General features: G+C 40.2%; 1 protein-coding gene across 1 annotated transcript in view; it reads left to right on the top strand.

Moving 5' to 3' along the window:
* KDM5A (lysine (K)-specific demethylase 5A) overlaps positions 1–18,962 on the top strand; it is a 65,470-nt gene extending 46,508 nt beyond the window's left edge. Inside the window, exons 24-28 of the mRNA XM_010845020.1 lie at positions 108–251; positions 4,881–5,040; positions 5,898–6,118; positions 7,838–8,248; positions 14,635–18,962. Coding sequence (XP_010843322.1) covers positions 108–251; positions 4,881–5,040; positions 5,898–6,118; positions 7,838–8,248; positions 14,635–14,841 — 1,143 coding nt within the window. The 3' untranslated portion in view covers positions 14,842–18,962. The remainder of the gene's footprint in view (positions 1–107; positions 252–4,880; positions 5,041–5,897; positions 6,119–7,837; positions 8,249–14,634) is intronic.
* Positions 18,963–19,621: the final 659 nt, after the last annotated feature.

Genomic DNA, 19,621 nt, shown 5'->3' with positions numbered 1-19,621 from the left:
GGAAAATAACAGTAAGTTGCTTCATTACAATTTGATGGACTCAGGCATGCATTAACACTTGTGTGTATTTAGGGCCTCTCTTCATCTCTGGGTTGCTCGTTGTTTAGGGACACTTGCCTAGTTTCCAGCCGTCTGCTTTCAATCGGGTGGCGAGCAGTGTGTCTTCTTCCCCTCGACAAACGGCGGACTATGACGATGAGGAGACAGATTCTGATGAAGACATTCGGGAGACCTATGGCTATGATATGAAGGTAATTACAGGGATGGGCTGGGGGGATTGATCATTTGATCACTGGGTTTGTTTAAAAAGCTGTTGAACACTGATGTTTAAGGCCTGAAAGTGGGAGAGAAAGCTAGTCGTTATATCTATCCTGAGTTTATGGTGATGGCATTTTTTCTATGCTCTAAAAAAACACAGATTGGTGAAGCTACATTTTTTAATAAAGGATGGTATGTTTTTAAAAAGCCTGTATGTATTTTCCTGAGAGGGGCTGGAAGAATTATATGTTTAAGTTACTGAAAGATTTCATGGCTGATTTCAGCATTCTTTGCTTTGGATTGTTTAAGTCTGTATAGTTAGGTTTTAAGAATCCCGTTCTAGCTGTGCTTTGGGTCTTTTTCTCTGATCTCTCATCTGGTTGGTGCTGGATAGAATGTCATATTCAGGGATGCGTTATACTTGGGCCCATGACTTGAATTTGTGGAGTTATAGTCGCGTAACAAAGGGTTTGCCCTCAGTATGATTGTTCTGATCGTGACAGCACACTGGGGTGAAGGGGCGGTTTTGGCAAGGTTCTGTGTTGGGTCTTCTTGGCCTTTTATTGTTGTTTTGTGTCAGGCCTAAGACGTTCATCTTTTGTCAAGTAATACCGTGATCTGGACAGATACCCTGCCAGCTCACAATGAATCCGTTGATGTGTTTTGTATTCTTCTTTGTGGAGATAATGTTCAGCGTCTGTGCTTATAACCAGGGAATTCATAGTCTGGTGTGTGAAAAAATTAGGGTGCATCCTTTTCCTTTGTCTTTTCAGCATGTCTGTCAGGTAGGTAAGCTCATTGTTAGGGTTAGGGTTAGAGAGTACAAATACCATCGGCATTAGAACTCCCAGGATATAAAGGGAAACCGTCCATCATAGATACCTGTAAATTACCTGCTGGAAAATATTTTTCTCAAAATAAAAATGGATCCAGGGGATGTTTCATTGAGGGAATTTTTTAAAAATCATATAAATTAAAGACTTGAGAAAAGTTGAAATTTGAATTAGCATTTAAAATGAGGTTCGAAGCACATTGTCATCCTTGAAGTTAATGGCTATGTGAAGTTAATGACTGTATGTATGAAACTGGTAAAATGACCAGAAGCAGCTGGAAGGGGATGCTGCCCACAGCACATATAGGTTAGTTAGCTAATACTAAAATTGCCTGTTTGCAGTTTTGGCTTAGAGACCTTCAGTACCTGGGTTGTTATCTTTCTAGCATGTTAGGTATCAACCAGTAGTCTGGAATTGTCAAACATGATGGACTTTGCTTGGAAGCAGATCAGTAACCTATGAAAACAAAACATCGCAAGTATTACATGATTTCAGGGCTATGGATCAGGACTGTGGTTTGATACGGTTGTATGGAGTAGTCCTTTGTTTGCAAAGTATATATGGGCTCTTAGCTTACACTCTCTTAGAAGGGGATGTTGGCAGGCTGGAAAATAAGATTGTGGATGTTATAATGTTAGCAGTGTATTGACAACTTAGGAGAGTAAAAGAATGGTGGTAAGACTTGTGGTAATTCAAGGTCAGATTTACCTTGACATTGATTGGTATCTTCAGTGCTCCAAAATTTTGTACTAAAAAAATTTCAAGTGCTCTTGAGTGTTTTCCTATAGAGAAAGCACTTACTGTGTAATGAAAATCTTACTTGCCGACTTATTGGCAGTTGACTTGGTGATTTTTTACTTTGTATGATCTTCCCTGATTGTGACTGTGAATTTATCCTTAAAATAGCTTAAATTTAATATCTTCGCTAGATGAAGAGCCCCTGCTGGTTTAGGAAGACGAGTAGGTAATTAGAAAATGAAAATCAGTCATTTGATCTTAGTTATCACAGCATTTAAATGTTTAAAGCAGATGGTTTGTGCATTGTATTGCTCGATTACTTCATTTTGCATGTCACACCATGTGATCACCACAAAAAAAATCTAAGCAGCAATTCCGAGAACTCATTAGTCAGGAAAATAATACATTTAATGAAACAAAGTCTGAGAATCTGTTACAGATTTGTATGATTGTGTCTGGGATAACATTTTTTTCAGATGTTCATATGATTATTTCCTTTTAAACCATATTGTTTACCTTTATTAGACTGTTCATCCATAGTACAGTTTATATTTTCCAAATGCATACATGTGTGGAATCACACATCAGAAAGGAGGGTATAAAATAGAAGTGGCTGTTATCTCCTAGGAAGTTCTTTTTTTTAATCCCAGGAATTGCTTAATTTACAGAATGGCAAGTTAAGCACTTGGATTCTTTGATTTTTCTTCTTTTCTACCCTTAATACTTGAGTGGCTTCAGCTTTGGTGAAAATAGAGTAGATTTTGTCTGAGAATTTAGTCCTGCTGATACCAGATATGGTGGAGTGACAGATCTGTTATAAGACACATTGCTCACTGAGAAGCCATTCGTCCTTCCTGTGTATTTACCATTAGTGGGACTGACTGGAAGTTTTCCCCTTAGGAAGAGTAATTTGCTTTAGCTTGCTGTTTATCAGTTGTTTTACCTCCAGCCTATCTGTGTCTTTATATTTAAAAGGCGTCTTTTGTAGACAGCACATGTGGTAGGGTTCTTCTGGTATGTCAGTCTGCATATATATGTATTTGTAAAATATATGGTTAAATCTGGGTTTTTAGGCAGTATTACAATCTGTCTTTTAATTGGGGGTGTTTATTTCTTTTATAGTTAATATAATTGTTGACATGGTTGGATTTAAATTGAACTTTTATGTATTATATTTCATATGTCATCCCAGGGAAGTAATTTTTTTAAATTTATTTTTACCTATCTTTATTTTCAACCATTATTTTCTGATCAGTTTCACTTCTAGTTCAGAAGCTTAATAGAAAATTTTCTGCTTGAGTTTCAATGAAATGAGTGGAGTCAAGGTCAGAAAAGACCCTTCCAGTCAGTGAGGTGAAGTACCTGGGGACGGCAGTAGGCGAGTACTAAAGTACTCTCTTGGCCTGTGGCCTTTTAGGACTTAGATTCTCTGAAACAGGAAAGAAGACCTATGTGAACTGCTGTTCCTAAATTCTCAGTGAGTGTAACTGTCTTCCAGAGTCTCTTTGTGAAACCTTTTAAGTATCCTGTTTAATTAAGCATAGTCTCTGATGACAGTACATCTTCCTCTTATGCACCCTACAGTCAGCTGTTGTGTTAGTCCTTAGCTGTTGTCTCTGGTCTTCTAAGCTCCCCTGTGTACTGTTCTTGGTGGTGCTGGGGCTGGGACTACCCCAGGGCTTGGTAAACTTTCCCTGTAAAATACCACATGTATATATTAACATACATTATGTGTAGTGATATTATGTATGATGTAGAGTAGATTATTTTTAGGCTTTGCAAGCCATATGTGGTCTCTGTTATGTCTTCTTGTTTGTTTATTTTTACAGCTCTTTAAAAATTTAAAAATGTTCTTGGCTCACACTCCATACAAGAACCAGGCAGCAGCTGGGTTTGGCCTACAAGCTGTGGTTTGCCAACCCATGCTCTGCACGTTTATCCTTTGCTTGCAGCCTCCCTCTGCCAGCAGAGGGCATTAGAGAACATTAAAAGGCCCGCGTAGTGAGAAAGGATTTGATGGCTTACTGTTTTATTTTCCATTCCTGCCATCATTGAACTACAGTTTTCTTGTTTTGTTTACTGTTTTCTGTTTTTGTTTGGTTTTTGGACATTTGTTTTTCGTTTTGTCTTTTCCCCTGGCAGTAGCAGCTGGTTCCAGTGTAGTTGTTTTTTTTTGCACCCCAGAAGCCAGCCACATTGTGTTTTGTTAGAGATAGCAGAACACAGGCCAGTGCCTGCTCCTCACAGGTCTGGTCCCAGCTCTGCAGGCCCCCAGCTTTCTAGTTGTAATAACCCCACTTCTTTTCTCTGTTACCTCAAGCCCTAGAGATGGCAGCTCTTTCTTGTAGTTACCTTGGTGTTACTTTGATGTTTCTGTTTGCTTTTTCAAGCCTTCAGTGTACGATTTAGCCAGTTCACTTTATTAAATTCTCCTAGTTAAAATACCTGAGGTTTCTGTATTCCTGATTGCACTATGACCGTTAAAGCTGTACATGTGGGTTGTGGAGCCTAACTTCAGGGAAGAGTCATCTGAGACCTGCTTGAAGTTGTCAGGATTTATAACCTAAAACACTGTCAGTCAGGCTTTTTAAGTAAGGGCAGCTAGCTGGTAAATAAAAGCAGCAACTGGTAAGCATCTGGATTTGAAAACCTTTAGAGAGGATTGAATGAGCCATGTCCTTAAGGTACCACATCTGAACCTTTATTCCCCTCCTAAGTCCATTTTATTTTTTCTTAAATGGTCAGAGTTTCTTAACTCAGGGCTACAGGAGTCTTTATGTGTTGTAGACTGTAGAAAGGTTATTCTTCAAATCATAGCTTTCTTGTAGATCTATTATCTTTGTGGATTGCTCTTGAGCTTTACTTTTGGCTTGAAACTGTGGTGATCATTGTTTTTTCCCCAGTGGAAATTTTCTTTCCCATTTAATACCAGATATTTAAGGATCCCACCCCCCCGCTAACTGTGTTGTATTAAAACCCTGTGCTTAGATTATTGTCATGGGACAAGTTAAATGTTCCTAATTCTCAGCACCCCCTTGGCTGCTTCTTCAGGACACAGCTAGCGTGAAGTCCTCCAGCAGCCTGGAGCCCAACCTCTTCTGTGATGAAGAGATCCCCATCAAGTCTGAGGAAGTGGTCACGCACATGTGGACGGCACCCTCCTTCTGCGCAGAGCACGCATACTCATCCGCTTCTAAGAGCTGCTCTCAAGGTATTGCCACCCCGGGGAGCAGTGTGGGGAAGAGAAGTCTGACACCACACTGGCAGTCTCTCCTCAAGTATGGCTCCTGACCATGAAATGCAGTAGAACTTGAAAAATGCAACTTTGGAAAATCCAGTCTCTGGTAGCATTTTTCTGTCATTAGGTCATAATGATAGAAAATTTCTGTAGAATCATTGACTCCTAATTGGAAGCCCTTTAGAGTCCATCCAGCCCCTTCTGAACCCGCTTTTATCAAACCCCTGATCAGTCATTATTTATCCTCTATTTGTTTATAATTAGTTGTTGAGGAACTTGCTACTTTTGAAGAATACTCATTCTGGTTTTGAAAAGCTTTATTCTTCATCCCTTGGTAAATAATTTTTCTATTGTGTTCACTATCTAGTTTTTGTCCCCAGTGAAAATCAGTCAGACTGCTTTAGGTCACACCTCTGGAAAATGGAGACTATCTCTGTCTTCATAGTAAAATTCAGGATTTTATGGGACAGCATATTATTATTGTTAATTAGGCAGATAATGGGTTATTTATATGTGGCAGTTATATGTCTAATCTTTCGGTATCTTCTACAATGGAGAGAGCATTCCCTTTCCCCTCCAGTCACAAGATAAACAATATGGAACCTGTGTTTTCACTCTAAACCAGTTTTTTAGAGTGTCATTAGAATTCTAGGCCTTTTTTGTTCTGTGTTTTTTTTTTAAATTTCACTTTAATACTGATACAGTGAATCCAAACATCTAAATTAAGTGTTGGAGGAAGAGGGGGACCATTCCTCTAAATATTTACTTTGAAAGCATTACTTTTTTCAGTAGTTTTCATGTTTTGTTCTGTCTTCTGTTTTGGGGGAAAGGTTCTAGCACCCCGCGGAAACAGCCTCGGAAGAGCCCTTTGGTGCCCCGGAGCTTGGAGCCTCCAGTGCTGGAGTTGTCGCCAGGAGCTAAAGCTCAGCTGGAGGAGCTGATGATGGTGGGAGATCTCCTGGAGGTGTCCCTGGACGAGACTCAGCACATATGGCGGATTTTGCAGGCCACACACCCACCCTCTGAAGATAGATTCCTGCACATCATGGAGGTACAGATTGGAAGCTTATTACACAATGGTTTAAACCACTTACAATGTCCCAGCTCCTTGGAGGTTCCTCAGGTCACAAGGGGAGGACTGGTGGATAGTGCTCCAGTTGCCTTCTCTCTCACCAAGCCAAAGTATTTCTGCTTTATGGTTTTCTTTATTGAGGTTTTACATAGTTTATATATTTTTATACAATTTACCCATGTTTTTTTATCTGTGATACTATAATCCTGAGCAGGAGTGGAAAGGACAGACAAGGCAAGCGTTTAGCTCTTTCTACCTCTAAAGAAGGTAAGGGTCAGAGATGCAGAAACTTGCCTGAAGTCACACTTGCAGTAAAAGTGGAGGTACCCAGGCTCTAACTGTGGCATTTGGTTGCTGTGTTCTGAATCATCTTTCTTTTCCTTGACTGTTTCTGTGAAGTGGAAGGTACAGTGTTGTATGCTGGCACGCTGTAGTTTGGTTTGGAAGTCAGATCGAAGGTGCCTAATTTAGATATTGTTTTCCAATTAGCAGAGCTTTCTCTTCACAACCACTGTCTTATTTGATTTTATATATAAGGAAACACAGAGTTTTGAAAAGTTAAATGTCTTATTCAAGGTGTGATAGGTTTAAGATACTTGTGACCCAGTATTGTCTGATTCTGCAGATTCCTATGCTCTGTCACTAAGTCGTGTCCTACTGTTTGCGAACTCATAGATTGCAGCACACCAGGCTCCTCTGTCCTCCATTGTCTCCTGGAGTTTGCTCAGATTCATTCCATTGAGTCAGTGATGTGGTCTAATCATCTCATCCTCTACCTGCAGAATCTTAGGAAGTGTTATTTCTTAAGTAATTACCAAGCTTATGATTTTCAGTATTTCTTTTTCTGCCTCACCTCTTGTTAAGAATTTTAATGCTGGTAAATAAAGACCAAAAGAGTTACTGTGTAACTTAGTATACATTTAATATGTTGAGCTTTCTATGTTTACGTCTCAGTTACAGACAGATGCTGCAGACTGTATAATGTATGCTGACAATTTTTTGGCCTTTCCCCCGTCCCCGATAAGCTAAAAATAAGTCAGATATTTTATTCAGGGCTTGCCATTATTTTCTACTGTTACCTTCTTTGAATATTATATTTGTCTTCTTAAAATATAGAATATTTATTGTATAATGTATACAATGTAAAATTTATTAAGTATACAATTCAGTTGTTTTAATCACATTTATAATATTGTACAACTGTTACCACTGTCCATTTCCAGAACTTTTAAATTATTCCAAAGAGAAACTCTGCTGCTGCTGCTGTCGCTTCAGTCGTGTCTGACTCTGTGCAACCCCATAGACGGCAGCCCACCAGGCTCCCCTGTCCCTGGGATTCTCCAGGCAAGAACACTGGAATGGGTTGCAATTTCCTTCTCCAGTGCATAAAAGTGGAAAGTGAAAGTGAAGTCGCTCATTCGTGTCCAACTCCTAGCAACCCCATGGACTACAGCCTACCAGGCTCCTCCGTCCATGGGATTTTCCAGGCGAGAGTACTGGAGTGGGTTGCCATTGCATTCTCCGAAGAGAAACTCAGTACCTGTTAAATAATAAATCCCATTTCCCTCCCCCCAGCCTTGGTAATTCATATTCTTCCTGTCATTATGAAATTGTATACTCATGATACCTCATATAAGAGAATAAAACTGTTTTTGAATGTCTTGCTTTTAAATTGTTTCTCTTTTTATATTTTTGAAGGATGACAGCATGGAAGAGAAACCATTAAAAATAAAAGGAAAGGACTCTTCAGAGAAGAAACGGAAACGGAAGCTAGAAAAAGTAGAGCAGCTTTTTGGTGAAGGAAAGCAGAAGTCCAAGGAGCTAAAGAAAATGGATAAACCTAAAAAGAAGAAATTAAAATTAAGTGCAGAAAAATCAAAGGAGCTGAACAAACTGGCCAAGAAGCTAGCAAAAGAAGAAGAGAGGAAGAAAAAGAAGGAGAAAGCCGCTGCAGCCAAAGTCGAACTTGTGAAAGAGAGCACCGAGAAGAAGAGAGAGAAGAAGGTGCTAGACATTCCCTCCAAGTACGACTGGTCTGGTGCGGAGGAGTCGGATGATGAGAACGCCGTGTGCGCTGCGCAGAACTGCCAGAGGCCCTGCAAGGACAAGGTGAGTCTCTCTGTGTCCCAGCGAGTGTGTGCGGGGACACGGAGCAGCAGCCAGGCACACGAGGCTGTGACATAGTGATGGTCTGTTTTGATCCCAGGATTTGGCCTTGCACCATCACATGTTTAATATAGTTTCTAGAACCTTTTTCAGTTATGAGATTTTAATAGAAGAAATGTGTTTTAGAATTTGTGTACAGAGCGAAACATCCCAGATGAGCAGAGAGAAGCTGTGTGGTACCCAGGAGCAGTGCACCCCATGTGTGGCCTCAGCAGAGCTCAGAGCAGTCGTGTGCCCTCCCTGTAGGGTGCCTCTGAGGACTAAGCACCTTGTCAGTCAGCCACAGTGGCCTAAAAGGTCCCAGGCCAGAGTTCTAAGACCCAGGAAGCAAATTGCCTGGAGATTTGTGTGAAGACATAAAACTTGGGTTGAATCTTCCCTTTGGTCTGTGTCTTAGCTACACACAGGCCTATGTATATGCTCCTAAATAGAACATGATTTTTAAAAATTTCTTGCAGAAAATAATGAAGACCTTTAAAGGTACTATCTTTTTTTTTAATGTCAGCCCTAAACTTTAAATATTAGTAAGTACATGATGATCTTTCTTAAGGCAATATTGATGTTACAGACTTCTGAGAAAAGTGGATGGACTTTATGAAAAATCATAGTTCTTTAAGTGTCTGGAGGCATCTATTTTGGTGTTCCCATCAAGATTATTAGTAAGTTCATGGCTTTAACTTTATCTCCTTACGCCACTTGACTCTTAGAATTTTAATAACCCCTCAGTTTGAATATATAAACAGAATAAATACAGTTGTATCACTATTCCCTCCTTGGCTAAATACTGTTAGAGCTTGAAGAGGTCACCTTCTCCAGCCTCTTCATTTTACAAATGATGTAACCAGGACTGAGTGAGGATAAACGATGTAACCAAAGTCATAGACTAGTCAGTGGCAAAACCACAAGGAGAAACCTGGCTCCCAGACCAGGTGCTCCACTAATATCCCCACCCCTCCGGTAATTGAGATGCAAGTACAAAAACAGTCCAGAACTACATGACATGTTTAAATTATTAAAGGTCCTCTCACTTTTGGAAAATGAGTATATAGTAAAATATATACCCCATAGTCCAGCTCTCTGAGAGTAACAACTGGGAATATTTTAGTGTGCTTCCTTCCAGTTCTTTTTCTGTATGGTTTGTTTCATATCATGTCATACTGTCCAGTTTCGCATCTTTCTTTATTAATTTCCTAAGCATTTTTCTATAGTATAAACATTTTTAAAGCATCTTAGTAGGTACAGTATGTGTGTATGAATTATTTTTATCTTTGATTTGAATGTATTCTCATCTGAATTTGTTGATTAAAGAGGCTATGAAAGGTTACCTGTTTCTCTTTGGGTCCTGAAACATTAGTAGCTTAGTGTTGGCAGAACCTTCTCCCCTTTCTTTCTCCTTTAACTAATTTTCACCAGTTGTAGGATTGGCAGCAAGATGTGTTTTTTTTTTTAGCTTACTTACCGTCATCCTTTCTACAGTGTTTATATCCGTCATAACCTTCCTCTTTTTTTCGCTCCTTTTCACTTAATACACTCTCCCTTCTCCTCTGCTTAATTAGCATTTAAAACACGGTTCAGTTCATCTACTGCCTCTGTTCTCTTTCCGTAGCATATAACACTGCAGAGAGTTTTCTCTCTTCTGCTACAAAATTGATACATTAACATGTCCTGCTTTACTTATTTAAAATAATGTGATCAATATATAAGCCCTAAGATTTGCTCTTAACATTGTATTTTTTGAAAATCTAGAAAAGGGATTTCCCTGGTGGTCCAGTGGTTAGGACTCCACATTTCCACTGCAGGGGCCCCGGGTTCCATCCCTGGTTGGAGAACTAAGATCCTTCAAGCTGGGTGGCGTGGCCAAAATAAAAAAAAAATCTGGAAAGTTATCATCCCCATTTTGATGGAGCAAAAGGAAATATAGCAACATATTTTGAGAAAATGTCTATTGTTTAAAATATAAAAAGATTTGTACAGATTACTACAGAAATTTGTGAAGATTAGTAGAAAAGATTGTTGAACACACAGGTGAACAGGTGTGCCTCACCCTGTCAGTAGCTACATAAAAGAAACTTATAAATGATGTATTTCTATAATGTGTTTAATTTCAAATGGGAATTATTTCAGATTATACACATTTTGCCCATCACTGCTGTTCTGCAGTTTTTGTAGTGCTCCAAGCTTGTTTCTGACACAATGTTACTACCTGTGTATTTCTTTAAAACCTTTGTAAATAATTTTACAACTTCCTCAATTTGAAGTGTAGTGTTTCTTTAAGGAAAACAAATTAATGCATGATATACATCTTCACTACAAAAGGATACCAAGAAAAGAATGTTTTTAAAAGAAGTCTTTTCTTTAAATACTACATAGCAAAAAAACACACACAGCTTCTAGAGTTTATTCATATTTAGGTAAATGTACATTTTTTTCTAACAAGTACTTTCTGTTACTTTTACCTAAAAATGTGCAGATTGAGAAAACTTTGAAGGATTACTTAAATATATATAGCCTCTGTTTCAAAGATGTTTTAGAAAGAAAAAAGAAAAATTTTATCAGAATAAAGTAAAAGGTTTTAAAAGCCCAAAACTATCTCTTCCATCATTATCAAATTGACTTTAAGTTGAAATTAATTTTTTTTAAATAATGAACTATTTTCAAAAGATTAGTTTTCAGGTTCAGATTCTTTTTCTCCCTGAACTCTGCCACTTTCATTCAATCTTACTGGTACCAAGAGTTAACTTGAAGGAGCAAGTTCTTTCAAGCTAGTATTTAAGTAATATTTTTCTGCATTGAAATAAATATTTGATCTCACTATGAAAATAGACTTTTTCCCCCTTTAGCTTTTTTACCTTCTTTCTGGGGCTTTCTTCTTAGCATTACTACCTCCCTAAGGTGTCCAATACAGTAAATAAAGAGAGATTATAAACTTCTCTCACTTCAATTGTTTGTTACCCACTCTGATTTTAAAGGATTTTTGTGGAGAATCATATAGGCAAAAGTATTTGCATTATCAGTTCCTTTATCATTTTCATCTCCTTTTAGCATAAACGAAGGTTGGATTACCTAAATGAGTGAGTCTCACACACACAAACTACGGTGATGTTATGATAAGGTGACCAGCTGTCACTTTCAGCACCGAAATTCCTGTGTCTTGGGAAACTGGTTAATTTCGGGCAGACTGAAAAGGTTGGTTACTTATTGATGAGCGCACCAAAAAACATACATGGAGATTCTAAGCATATGTTGTACTTGATTAAGTAAATTGTTTTAATTTTCATATCTGGCTTTTGCAAGAAAGTTTGGTGCAAAAGAGATTGAATGCCAAAAATATAAAGAGTTCAGTTGGGTAACTAAGCTAAAAGTATCACTAAATCACCAGCTTTCTTTTTTCCCAGTGTAATAATATGCACTAAGAATCAAAGAAAATACAACATGCCAAATATTTTTTCTTAAGCATAAATATGAAACCATTTAGCAAAACAAGAAATGCCAAACCAACATAATTTTCTCTGTTTAATATATTTCTCTTTTAAACACACATTTAACCGATAATCTCTTTATCGGTTAATATTTGAACAGCTCATAGCTGTGAAGTTTTTCAGGAACTACTTTTTTTGATTTGATAAATATGCTTCCTAGAAATAAAGGGGAAATGACTATTAGGACTTACTATGCAGTTAACCAGATTCTTTGTTCTCAAGTATTCAGGCTGCCACAGTCTGTTCAGAATCCTTTGGATTCAGTTAGCATTCCAGACAAAAGTATAATTTCAATCGTTAGTCAAGGAGCATGATCAAAAGATATTCATAGGGCCGTTTTTTCCCTGCTAATTATTAGGCCAAATTGTTGTCTGACCTATAGGCTAGGATCAAGTCTCAGGAAAAGTTACTATGCTTTTTTGGAATGGTGGGGAAGCTGGGCTTAGGAATGGACCTCTAGCCAAACTCTCAAAAGGGGAAATGCCATCTTCCTTATTTGAAAGAGAGCAGTAGATTTGATTTTGGGAAACCAGAAACCAGTGAGCAGGATGCAGAATTTGATTTTAAAAGAAACTTTTTTTGGCAGCAAATCATGACAAATTGTAACTTGTTTACCTTGTGGGGACTAGACTGGTTAGAATAGTTAGTTCCCTGTCGACTCAGGTGTTTATAACCTGGACGACACCTCCGGTCTGAGCAGCCCAGAGGACCACAGCTGGTCCTCCCAGGTCCCTTGGCCAGCGCCACACAGCCAGACAGTCTGTGTTCACCCACTGTCAGGCTATAAACTTTCACCTGCCTGTGCTGTCTTTATTTTTTATCTGCTGCACCGGAGTCGTCGTCTCCGTTTTCTGTACCTCCAGTGCAGTTTGCCACAATAGGAACACTTTGACCATTTAAGACTTCAGAAGCTAAATATCATACAAACAATTACAGAACAAAAAATTCGTTTGAGGAAACAAGTCACTCTGAACTTGCAGAAAGCAGTATCACACAGTGAAAGTGATGGTCAGGTTTAGAATATATGAGAATGACCTGGGAGCTGGTCACAATACAGGCTTCCGGTTTGAACACCAAGGTGATTTTGAGTCTGTGGGTTTGGGCTAGGTCTCAGCTACACACAGCAGGTAATTCTGGCATGAGTCATGCTGCAGGCAGTTATTTGCAGAATGTTTCGTGTGAAGAAGAGTGAGTGGAGCTGGGAGACTACAATTTTAGAAGTGGCTCCAATGTCCCAGCCTGGGGACCAGGTGCCTTGCCAAACATTATTTCATTTGATCTTCTAAATTAGTGGTCCCCAACCTTCTTGGCACCAGGCACTGATTTCATGGAGGGCAGTTTTTCCACAGCCTGGAGTCAGTGGGTGGTTTCAGGAGGATTCGAGCACATTACATTTATTGTCCACTTTATTTCTGTTGTTACTACAGCAGCTCCACCTCCAGTTATCAGACATTAGATCCTGGAGGTTGAGCACCCCTTGCTGTAAATAATTCTGTGAGTAAGACTCGGTCTCCGTGTTACAGAGAGAGATGTGGAGCCTTAGGGAGATTGAATGACTTGCCTCAGCTCATACATCAGGTCTGGACTTCGGAGTGAATTCCGTAATCTTTATGCCACACAGTATTGGCCCCTCGAGAGCTAGAACTCTAAGAACAACTAAAGCAAAAAGATAATTTTGACAAATGATTTCTCCCACCCTTTATTAAAAACCCAGAAACTACTAACATGACTGTCAAACTTTTGATGTGGACTTTATAGTCTGTGGACACTGATTTTAAGAACTGCCCACTTTCCCTGAAACTTATTTCCTAGCTCATTCCTCCTTCCTTCTGTCCTTTCTCACAAGCTGTGCTGAAGTACTTCGTGGATCCCTTCATTCTCCTCACTTTGCTCTGGTTTCTAGAAAAGTTCATTGTTGTGCATGGCTTCTGACATTGTTAGTGAGATGGTCCACTTTTATCTTGCATAGAGAAGAGTAAGAAGCCCTTTTATCTTAAAGGTTCTAATCTGCCATGGCATAGCCACAAAAACCACCCCAATTACCTGCCAAATAGCAAAGCCAGTATCTCCTCACCATTAAGTGTCTACCCCAGGCTTAGTGCCACCAAACCACAGTCCCTTTCTGGCCTCCTATAGTCACCATCCTCTCTGAAGGGTCACAGCTTGCCAGGCCTCTGCCACTGACCTGTCAGTTACTCAGACCTTAATTTTAAACCCCAGAGTGATCTATTGACCTGTGTCTTTGACTGTTTTAATTGGTTAATTTGTAAGATTTGACCTCTGATATTTGCTAACTTTTTATAGGGAGTTGTATTTGTAACGGAAGAAGAGAAGAATAAAAAATATTAGTTTTAAAAGTGGCCTATGTGACTGCTTTTCTAAAAAGGTATTTAATGCTCTTAGTACTTTGGCTTATCTCTTTGAAATAAAGCTAATACACAGGATTGCCTTCACATTGTTGTACTCTGCCTTTCCTGATAATTGCATTGTCTTAGAGCCTAGACGTTGTTAATATTAGCTAAAACTACTTGGCTGCTCTATTAGAAGTTCCTTTTTTTTGTCAAATTTTCTCAAACATGTTTCTGCCTTGCAAGGAGCCCCAGGTATTTATGAGGTGATGGAGTACCTAAGAGGCCTCATTTTGTGGACACATTACGGAAAAAAAAAATAATTTGGGGGGATTAACTTCCCAGCTTCTTTCTTTAAAAAATAACTCCGTAAGAAGTTATTGTCTATCTCTGGGCATCCCCGTTATTTGCTATCATTTAAGCCAAGGCAGCTCTTTGGTTTGCTTGTATCCCAGGCTTCCTGCATGTGTAACCTAAATATCCCCGATCTTGTCTCCAACAGGTGGACTGGGTGCAGTGTGATGGTGGCTGCGATGAGTGGTTTCACCAAGTTTGTGTGGGGGTCTCTCCAGAAATGGCGGAAAGTGAAGACTACATCTGTACAAACTGTGCAAAGAAGCAGGGGCCAGACAGCCCAGGGCCAGCGCCGCCCCCTTCCTTCATAATGAGCTACAAACTACCAGTGGAGGATCTTAAAGAGACCAGTTAGCAGACGCTGGGTTGGTTTGGGACACGGGGGAAAATGGACCACACTGAGACCGTAGTCATCGAGTAGAGTGGTTTAGGTCCACTCGGAATGTTGCTTCCAAAGATGAACGGCCTTCTGGGAAAGTCCTCTCAGCCGACTTCCTCTGCGCATGGATGTGGGACCCGCGTTCTCTGTCTGCACTCATGTGCTGAGGGTGTCTGCCTTGGTCCAGCAGCCGGGGTTTCAGTTCATGTCTCCTCTGAGGTCCTTTGTCACATTAAGGCCAGACACTGGAGCTCTAGGGTGGCAGGTTGGCATCATTGCATTGGTGTGCTCGCAGGACTTGTAAGGGTGTGTTTTAGGGCCAGTTGATACTAGTTAGAGGTTCACAGCCAGCTCTGTTGGGAGGTACTGACTGCTTGGATCTCCTTAGGGCAGTGGGAGGAATCAGAGGACCAGCTTCCTTCCACTCTGACCTGCGTTTGATGCCTGGCAGGTCCAGCTCGGAGAGGACCAGGACGAACATAGTCCTGTTAGAGGCCGTGGGAGGGGAGCCCGGCCTGTAAACCTCCGCTCCGTGTGCTTGTGTGTACCAAGAGGAAAACCCCAAGTGAGGGGCAGATCACCCCATCTTCCTAAGGAGGAGAGTAGCATCCAGTTCAGAATCTGACTAGATTGGATTCTGGGAAGAAGAGATTTTATTTTAAGGCAAGCAGCCTTTTTTGGCTTTGAGAAGTCTTGTTGCTTTGGGTCTGCATTTAGAGAAGAGCAGGTACGTGGATCCAGGCTTCTGCAGCAGCAGACACAATGAGTCAGAATGTTTCACTGAGCTAGCGGTGCATGCTTTTCGGGGAAACCTTCATTGACAAGTGTACCAGGTGCCACCAGGCTTCAGGCATGGCCACCAGCAAAACCAGCAAAACAGCTTTTTGCCTTGCAGCCCTGCCCCACTGTCTGGTTCCAGGACTGGCAGTTGCTGACAGAGGCCAGCCGCGGGCGCTATCCCATAGCCCCATGGCTTCTCTCTGAGGAGTTGGGCATAGAGTACCTCTGGTGACGAAGTTGTTTTAGTAAATCCATTTTTAAAAAAAGAAAAAAGGACTTGTTTTTACTTTTTTCTAAATGTCTCTGACTACTGACTGTTCTATAAATAGATTATTTTTCCTTTTTTAATATACATATATGAATATATAAATATATATATATTTACCGTTACCAGCAGCTTGTGACGGAGTCTCAGCATCAGAAATCCATTTGGGGGCTTGCTTTCTCTTCTTGCTTTTTGTAAAGGAGTCACACTCCTTCCTTGTAGTACATGGAGTTAGCACTTCCTTTTCCAGCCTCGCCTGACCAGATGGTCCATCTTGTTTTGTCCAAATAGATAATTCTGTTTCCTTTGTGTGTGGGGACTCGTCCCTGTCTGTGGGGAATCCTGATCGTGCTGTATCTGCAATGGTGGTTCTGTTTGGTTCTGTTCCATTCTGTTTGTGAAAGTTTGAAACGACGGTGCTGTGTTGTCCTCCTTCCTGTCGTGTTCTGTCCTCTTGGAGGTGTTAGGGAAGCTCTTATTAGAAGGGGACTCTTTTTTTTCTTTTTTTAAGGACAAAAAAGACCCACCAAACAAGCTGAAAACGGTGTTTCGTCTTCACTATCCTGTGTCCCTTTATTTTGGGTTGAAAATATGTGGTTTGGCTTATAAATTCATCAGTTTTCCTTTTAAAGGGAGGAGCAAGATGGGCCCAGAGAACAGCTAATACTCTCGTCCTCCCTTTTTAAAGAAATGTCTTCTAGTAACTAGAAGCGAAATGTACTGTCGAGTCACAGTTTGAGTGGGTATGAGATTTAACTCAAAAGACCTCTTCCTAAAAAACCTTTCCTGTAAAATCCAGTTTCTGGACATGCTTTCTCTATAGTTCCTATTACCAATCTTTCCGTCTCTCTTCCCCTGGTATCATAAAATCTTGAATGTTAAGAAGTTCATCAGTGTTGACGTGCATGGGTCCTAATGTTTCATCTCAAGTGTATGTATGATTTAAGATTTCAGTGGAAATTACAAGGTAACTATTTTCATAAGTTTTCATTTTGCTTAATGTACATAAAGATATCATTACTTAGTTAAGAGTTTCATCTGGTTATATTATAGAAGAAAGCACAATTTTTTTTTTTTTTTTCTTTTTGGTCTTCTCTGTAAAAGCCTTCAGACACTTGTGGGTTAAAAATTGATTGCAGTCTTCAGTGATGGCTGCCTGGAACACGCTTTAAAATACCTTCTTTTCCCTTCAGCTGTCAGCAGAGGGACATGAGGATGCTGAGAAAGATGGCTCTGCTGCTTGGAGAGTGGGAGATGGGGAGAGAGGGCTGTTTAGGAAATGATTTATATCCACAATACAGCATTTGCCTGTATGTTTGACCTGAGAAAGTCGCAAGGCAGTCTCCCAACCATGAATAGCTTCCTGTTCATCTTCAGACATTTTGAAACCTGATTCCTTTAATTGATATTGTGGGATTTTCTGTATTAATTTGAAAGTCACAGGAATTTGCTCTGACTTTTGACCATTTAGACAGGCTGAGAACAGATGAGTGAAATTAGTTTAAAGAAGAAGAAAAATACATAAAATGTGTAATTTTGCAATTAGTGGACTAAGATTCATCTGTTTAAAGAAATGTTGATTCTCTAGTATAAAACTTTTCACTTAGAGGAAGTTACATATTTACAGCTTAAACCCATTCTGCAGTGGTGTAGCATGTCAAATTAAAATTCGATTTAAAATGTTTTTTCACCCTTCCTGTCTCCTTCAAGTCACAATTCTTCCCCATTGATACTTTAACTTTCTTGTAATAATTCTTTCAAAGGCAGTTCTCACTATGTTCACTATAAAGCATTTTGGCGAGTATTAGAGAAGGGAAGATGAAAATCGGTAGCCCAAGAGTAGACCCTCGGCCCCTTGCACGTGGGGCCACAGCCCTCCCGTGGTCCCTCTGGCTGGTGCTGGCCTCACTGCCTCTAGTGACCGCAGCAGAGCCACATGGAGGCGCCAGGTCAGGGCCTTGCCAGGTGGCCAGTCCCCAGCTCTCTGTGACTCAGACCTGGGCTTCGTGGAGTGACAGCTGCTGCACGTCCTGCTTTGGATAATTGAAATGTCAAACGTGAAACCTGTGGTTGCCCATGACGTACTTTAGTGATCAAAACGCCAGTGAGGGCTGACCCGTGAGCCAAGGACGCTTTCACCTGTGCTTTTCCTTTTCACCTTTATCTTCAACGTGTCTGAGAAGTTTGTTTCTCTTAATTCTTCAATTCTGATGCAGTTCTGCAGCTGTAGGAGAAACTCCCTACTGGTCAATCCCTGGATTCTGTAGTACGTTGACGTGAGAGCCAGCCAGTGCTTTTACCTGGGAGGGGAGAGGGAAAACTGCGAAAGCCCTTCTTTCAAAAGGTGGATGAGCCACTCCAAGGAGAAAGTGGCAAGTTGAAGTGGAACTTGAAAATTGTGGGAAAACGAAGGTGAAGTCCCACACGTAACCGGGTTCAGTAAAGTTTATATATGAACTAGCTTCATATGTGTGTAAAAAGTTACTTTTGCAGTAATATAAATTTTTAAAAACAGGCATTTGGTTTGCTTTTTACCTTTTGAAATCCCCCCCCTTTTTTTTTTTCAAATAATCAAAGCTTATCTTTACTTTGGATATGGGTGTGCCGTGGCAGTTAGCGTTTACCACAGGAGAAGGAAAGAATGGATATTAATGTATCTGGGGTTGGCGTCTTCTCTTGGCCTGGACCCTATCCAGTCACCACTATGCAACGACCGAACGACGTGCACTGGAAAAGGATGTGACAGGTGTTCACAGCCACACCCTGCTCAGTCTTTACTCTTGCAATACTCCAAGATGTCCAAACAGGAATGTCTTTTGTAAACCTCAAGACTTATTGACTATCCCCTTACATATTTATTTACCCCTTAGTGAGACACTTAAATATAATATGGACTCTAATTTACCAGGGTTTTTGGTGGTGCCTTATGAAAAGTACAACTTGATTTCTTGTTTTTTGAGCATGTTTTGCATTTATTTTTGTTTTCTGAAAAAAAAATATTAGATATGGTTATTTGCATTACATCTAAAAAAATAAAAGCTTTGTGTGTGAACTCAGGCCCCCTGCTCTGTCATTCATTTTGGTGGCAACTCCAGGGTAACCAAGCCAAGCTAGATTGTGGTCACTGTATTGATGACCTGAGAGCCACTTTTAACCTGTGCATTTGCTGTCTCTAAAATAAAAAACTGGCCTCAAATAACTTCACCAGTGGTGTGATTAGCCTGTTGCATTGCTGAGAATAGTTGTCTTCAGAAAGTGTGAAGTAGACGAAGTGATTCCTGCAGATTTCAACTTTGTCTGTTTACAGTGATGACCAAGCAGACATTTCCCCACTGCTGATTCTCAAGCCGGGTGCCCCTTTGCAGCAAGCCAGTCATACCAGGGGAAATGAAGAAATAGGCCCTTTTCCCTTTGGCCTCCTTGTACTTAAAACTAGTTCAAACTGCAAACTTACTTCAGAGAATAGTGCTTGTTTTCTCTTTGCCAAGGTTACCAGGTCATGTAGGTGCAAAGGGCCCATCATTGATGAAAAAGGCTCTGCTTGCAGTGAAATTGGACTTTTAAGTGTGTAACTATATATGTGTTGGGGAGTAGAATTAGTGGCAAGAAGGCAGATCTAATTATCTCAACTTGGAAAAGAATTGTGCCAAGAAAGACAACAGACACATGAATCTTTGTAAGTCTGACATTTAAAAAGAGGTGTGGAGTCAT

The sequence above is a fragment of the Bison bison genome, unplaced genomic scaffold, assembly GCF_000754665.1.
Source record: "Bison bison bison isolate TAMUID 2011002044 unplaced genomic scaffold, Bison_UMD1.0 scf7180017864213, whole genome shotgun sequence".
In the NCBI taxonomy this organism is placed as follows: Eukaryota; Metazoa; Chordata; class Mammalia; order Artiodactyla; family Bovidae; genus Bison; species Bison bison.
This window is presented reverse-complemented; position numbering and strand designations above follow the sequence as displayed.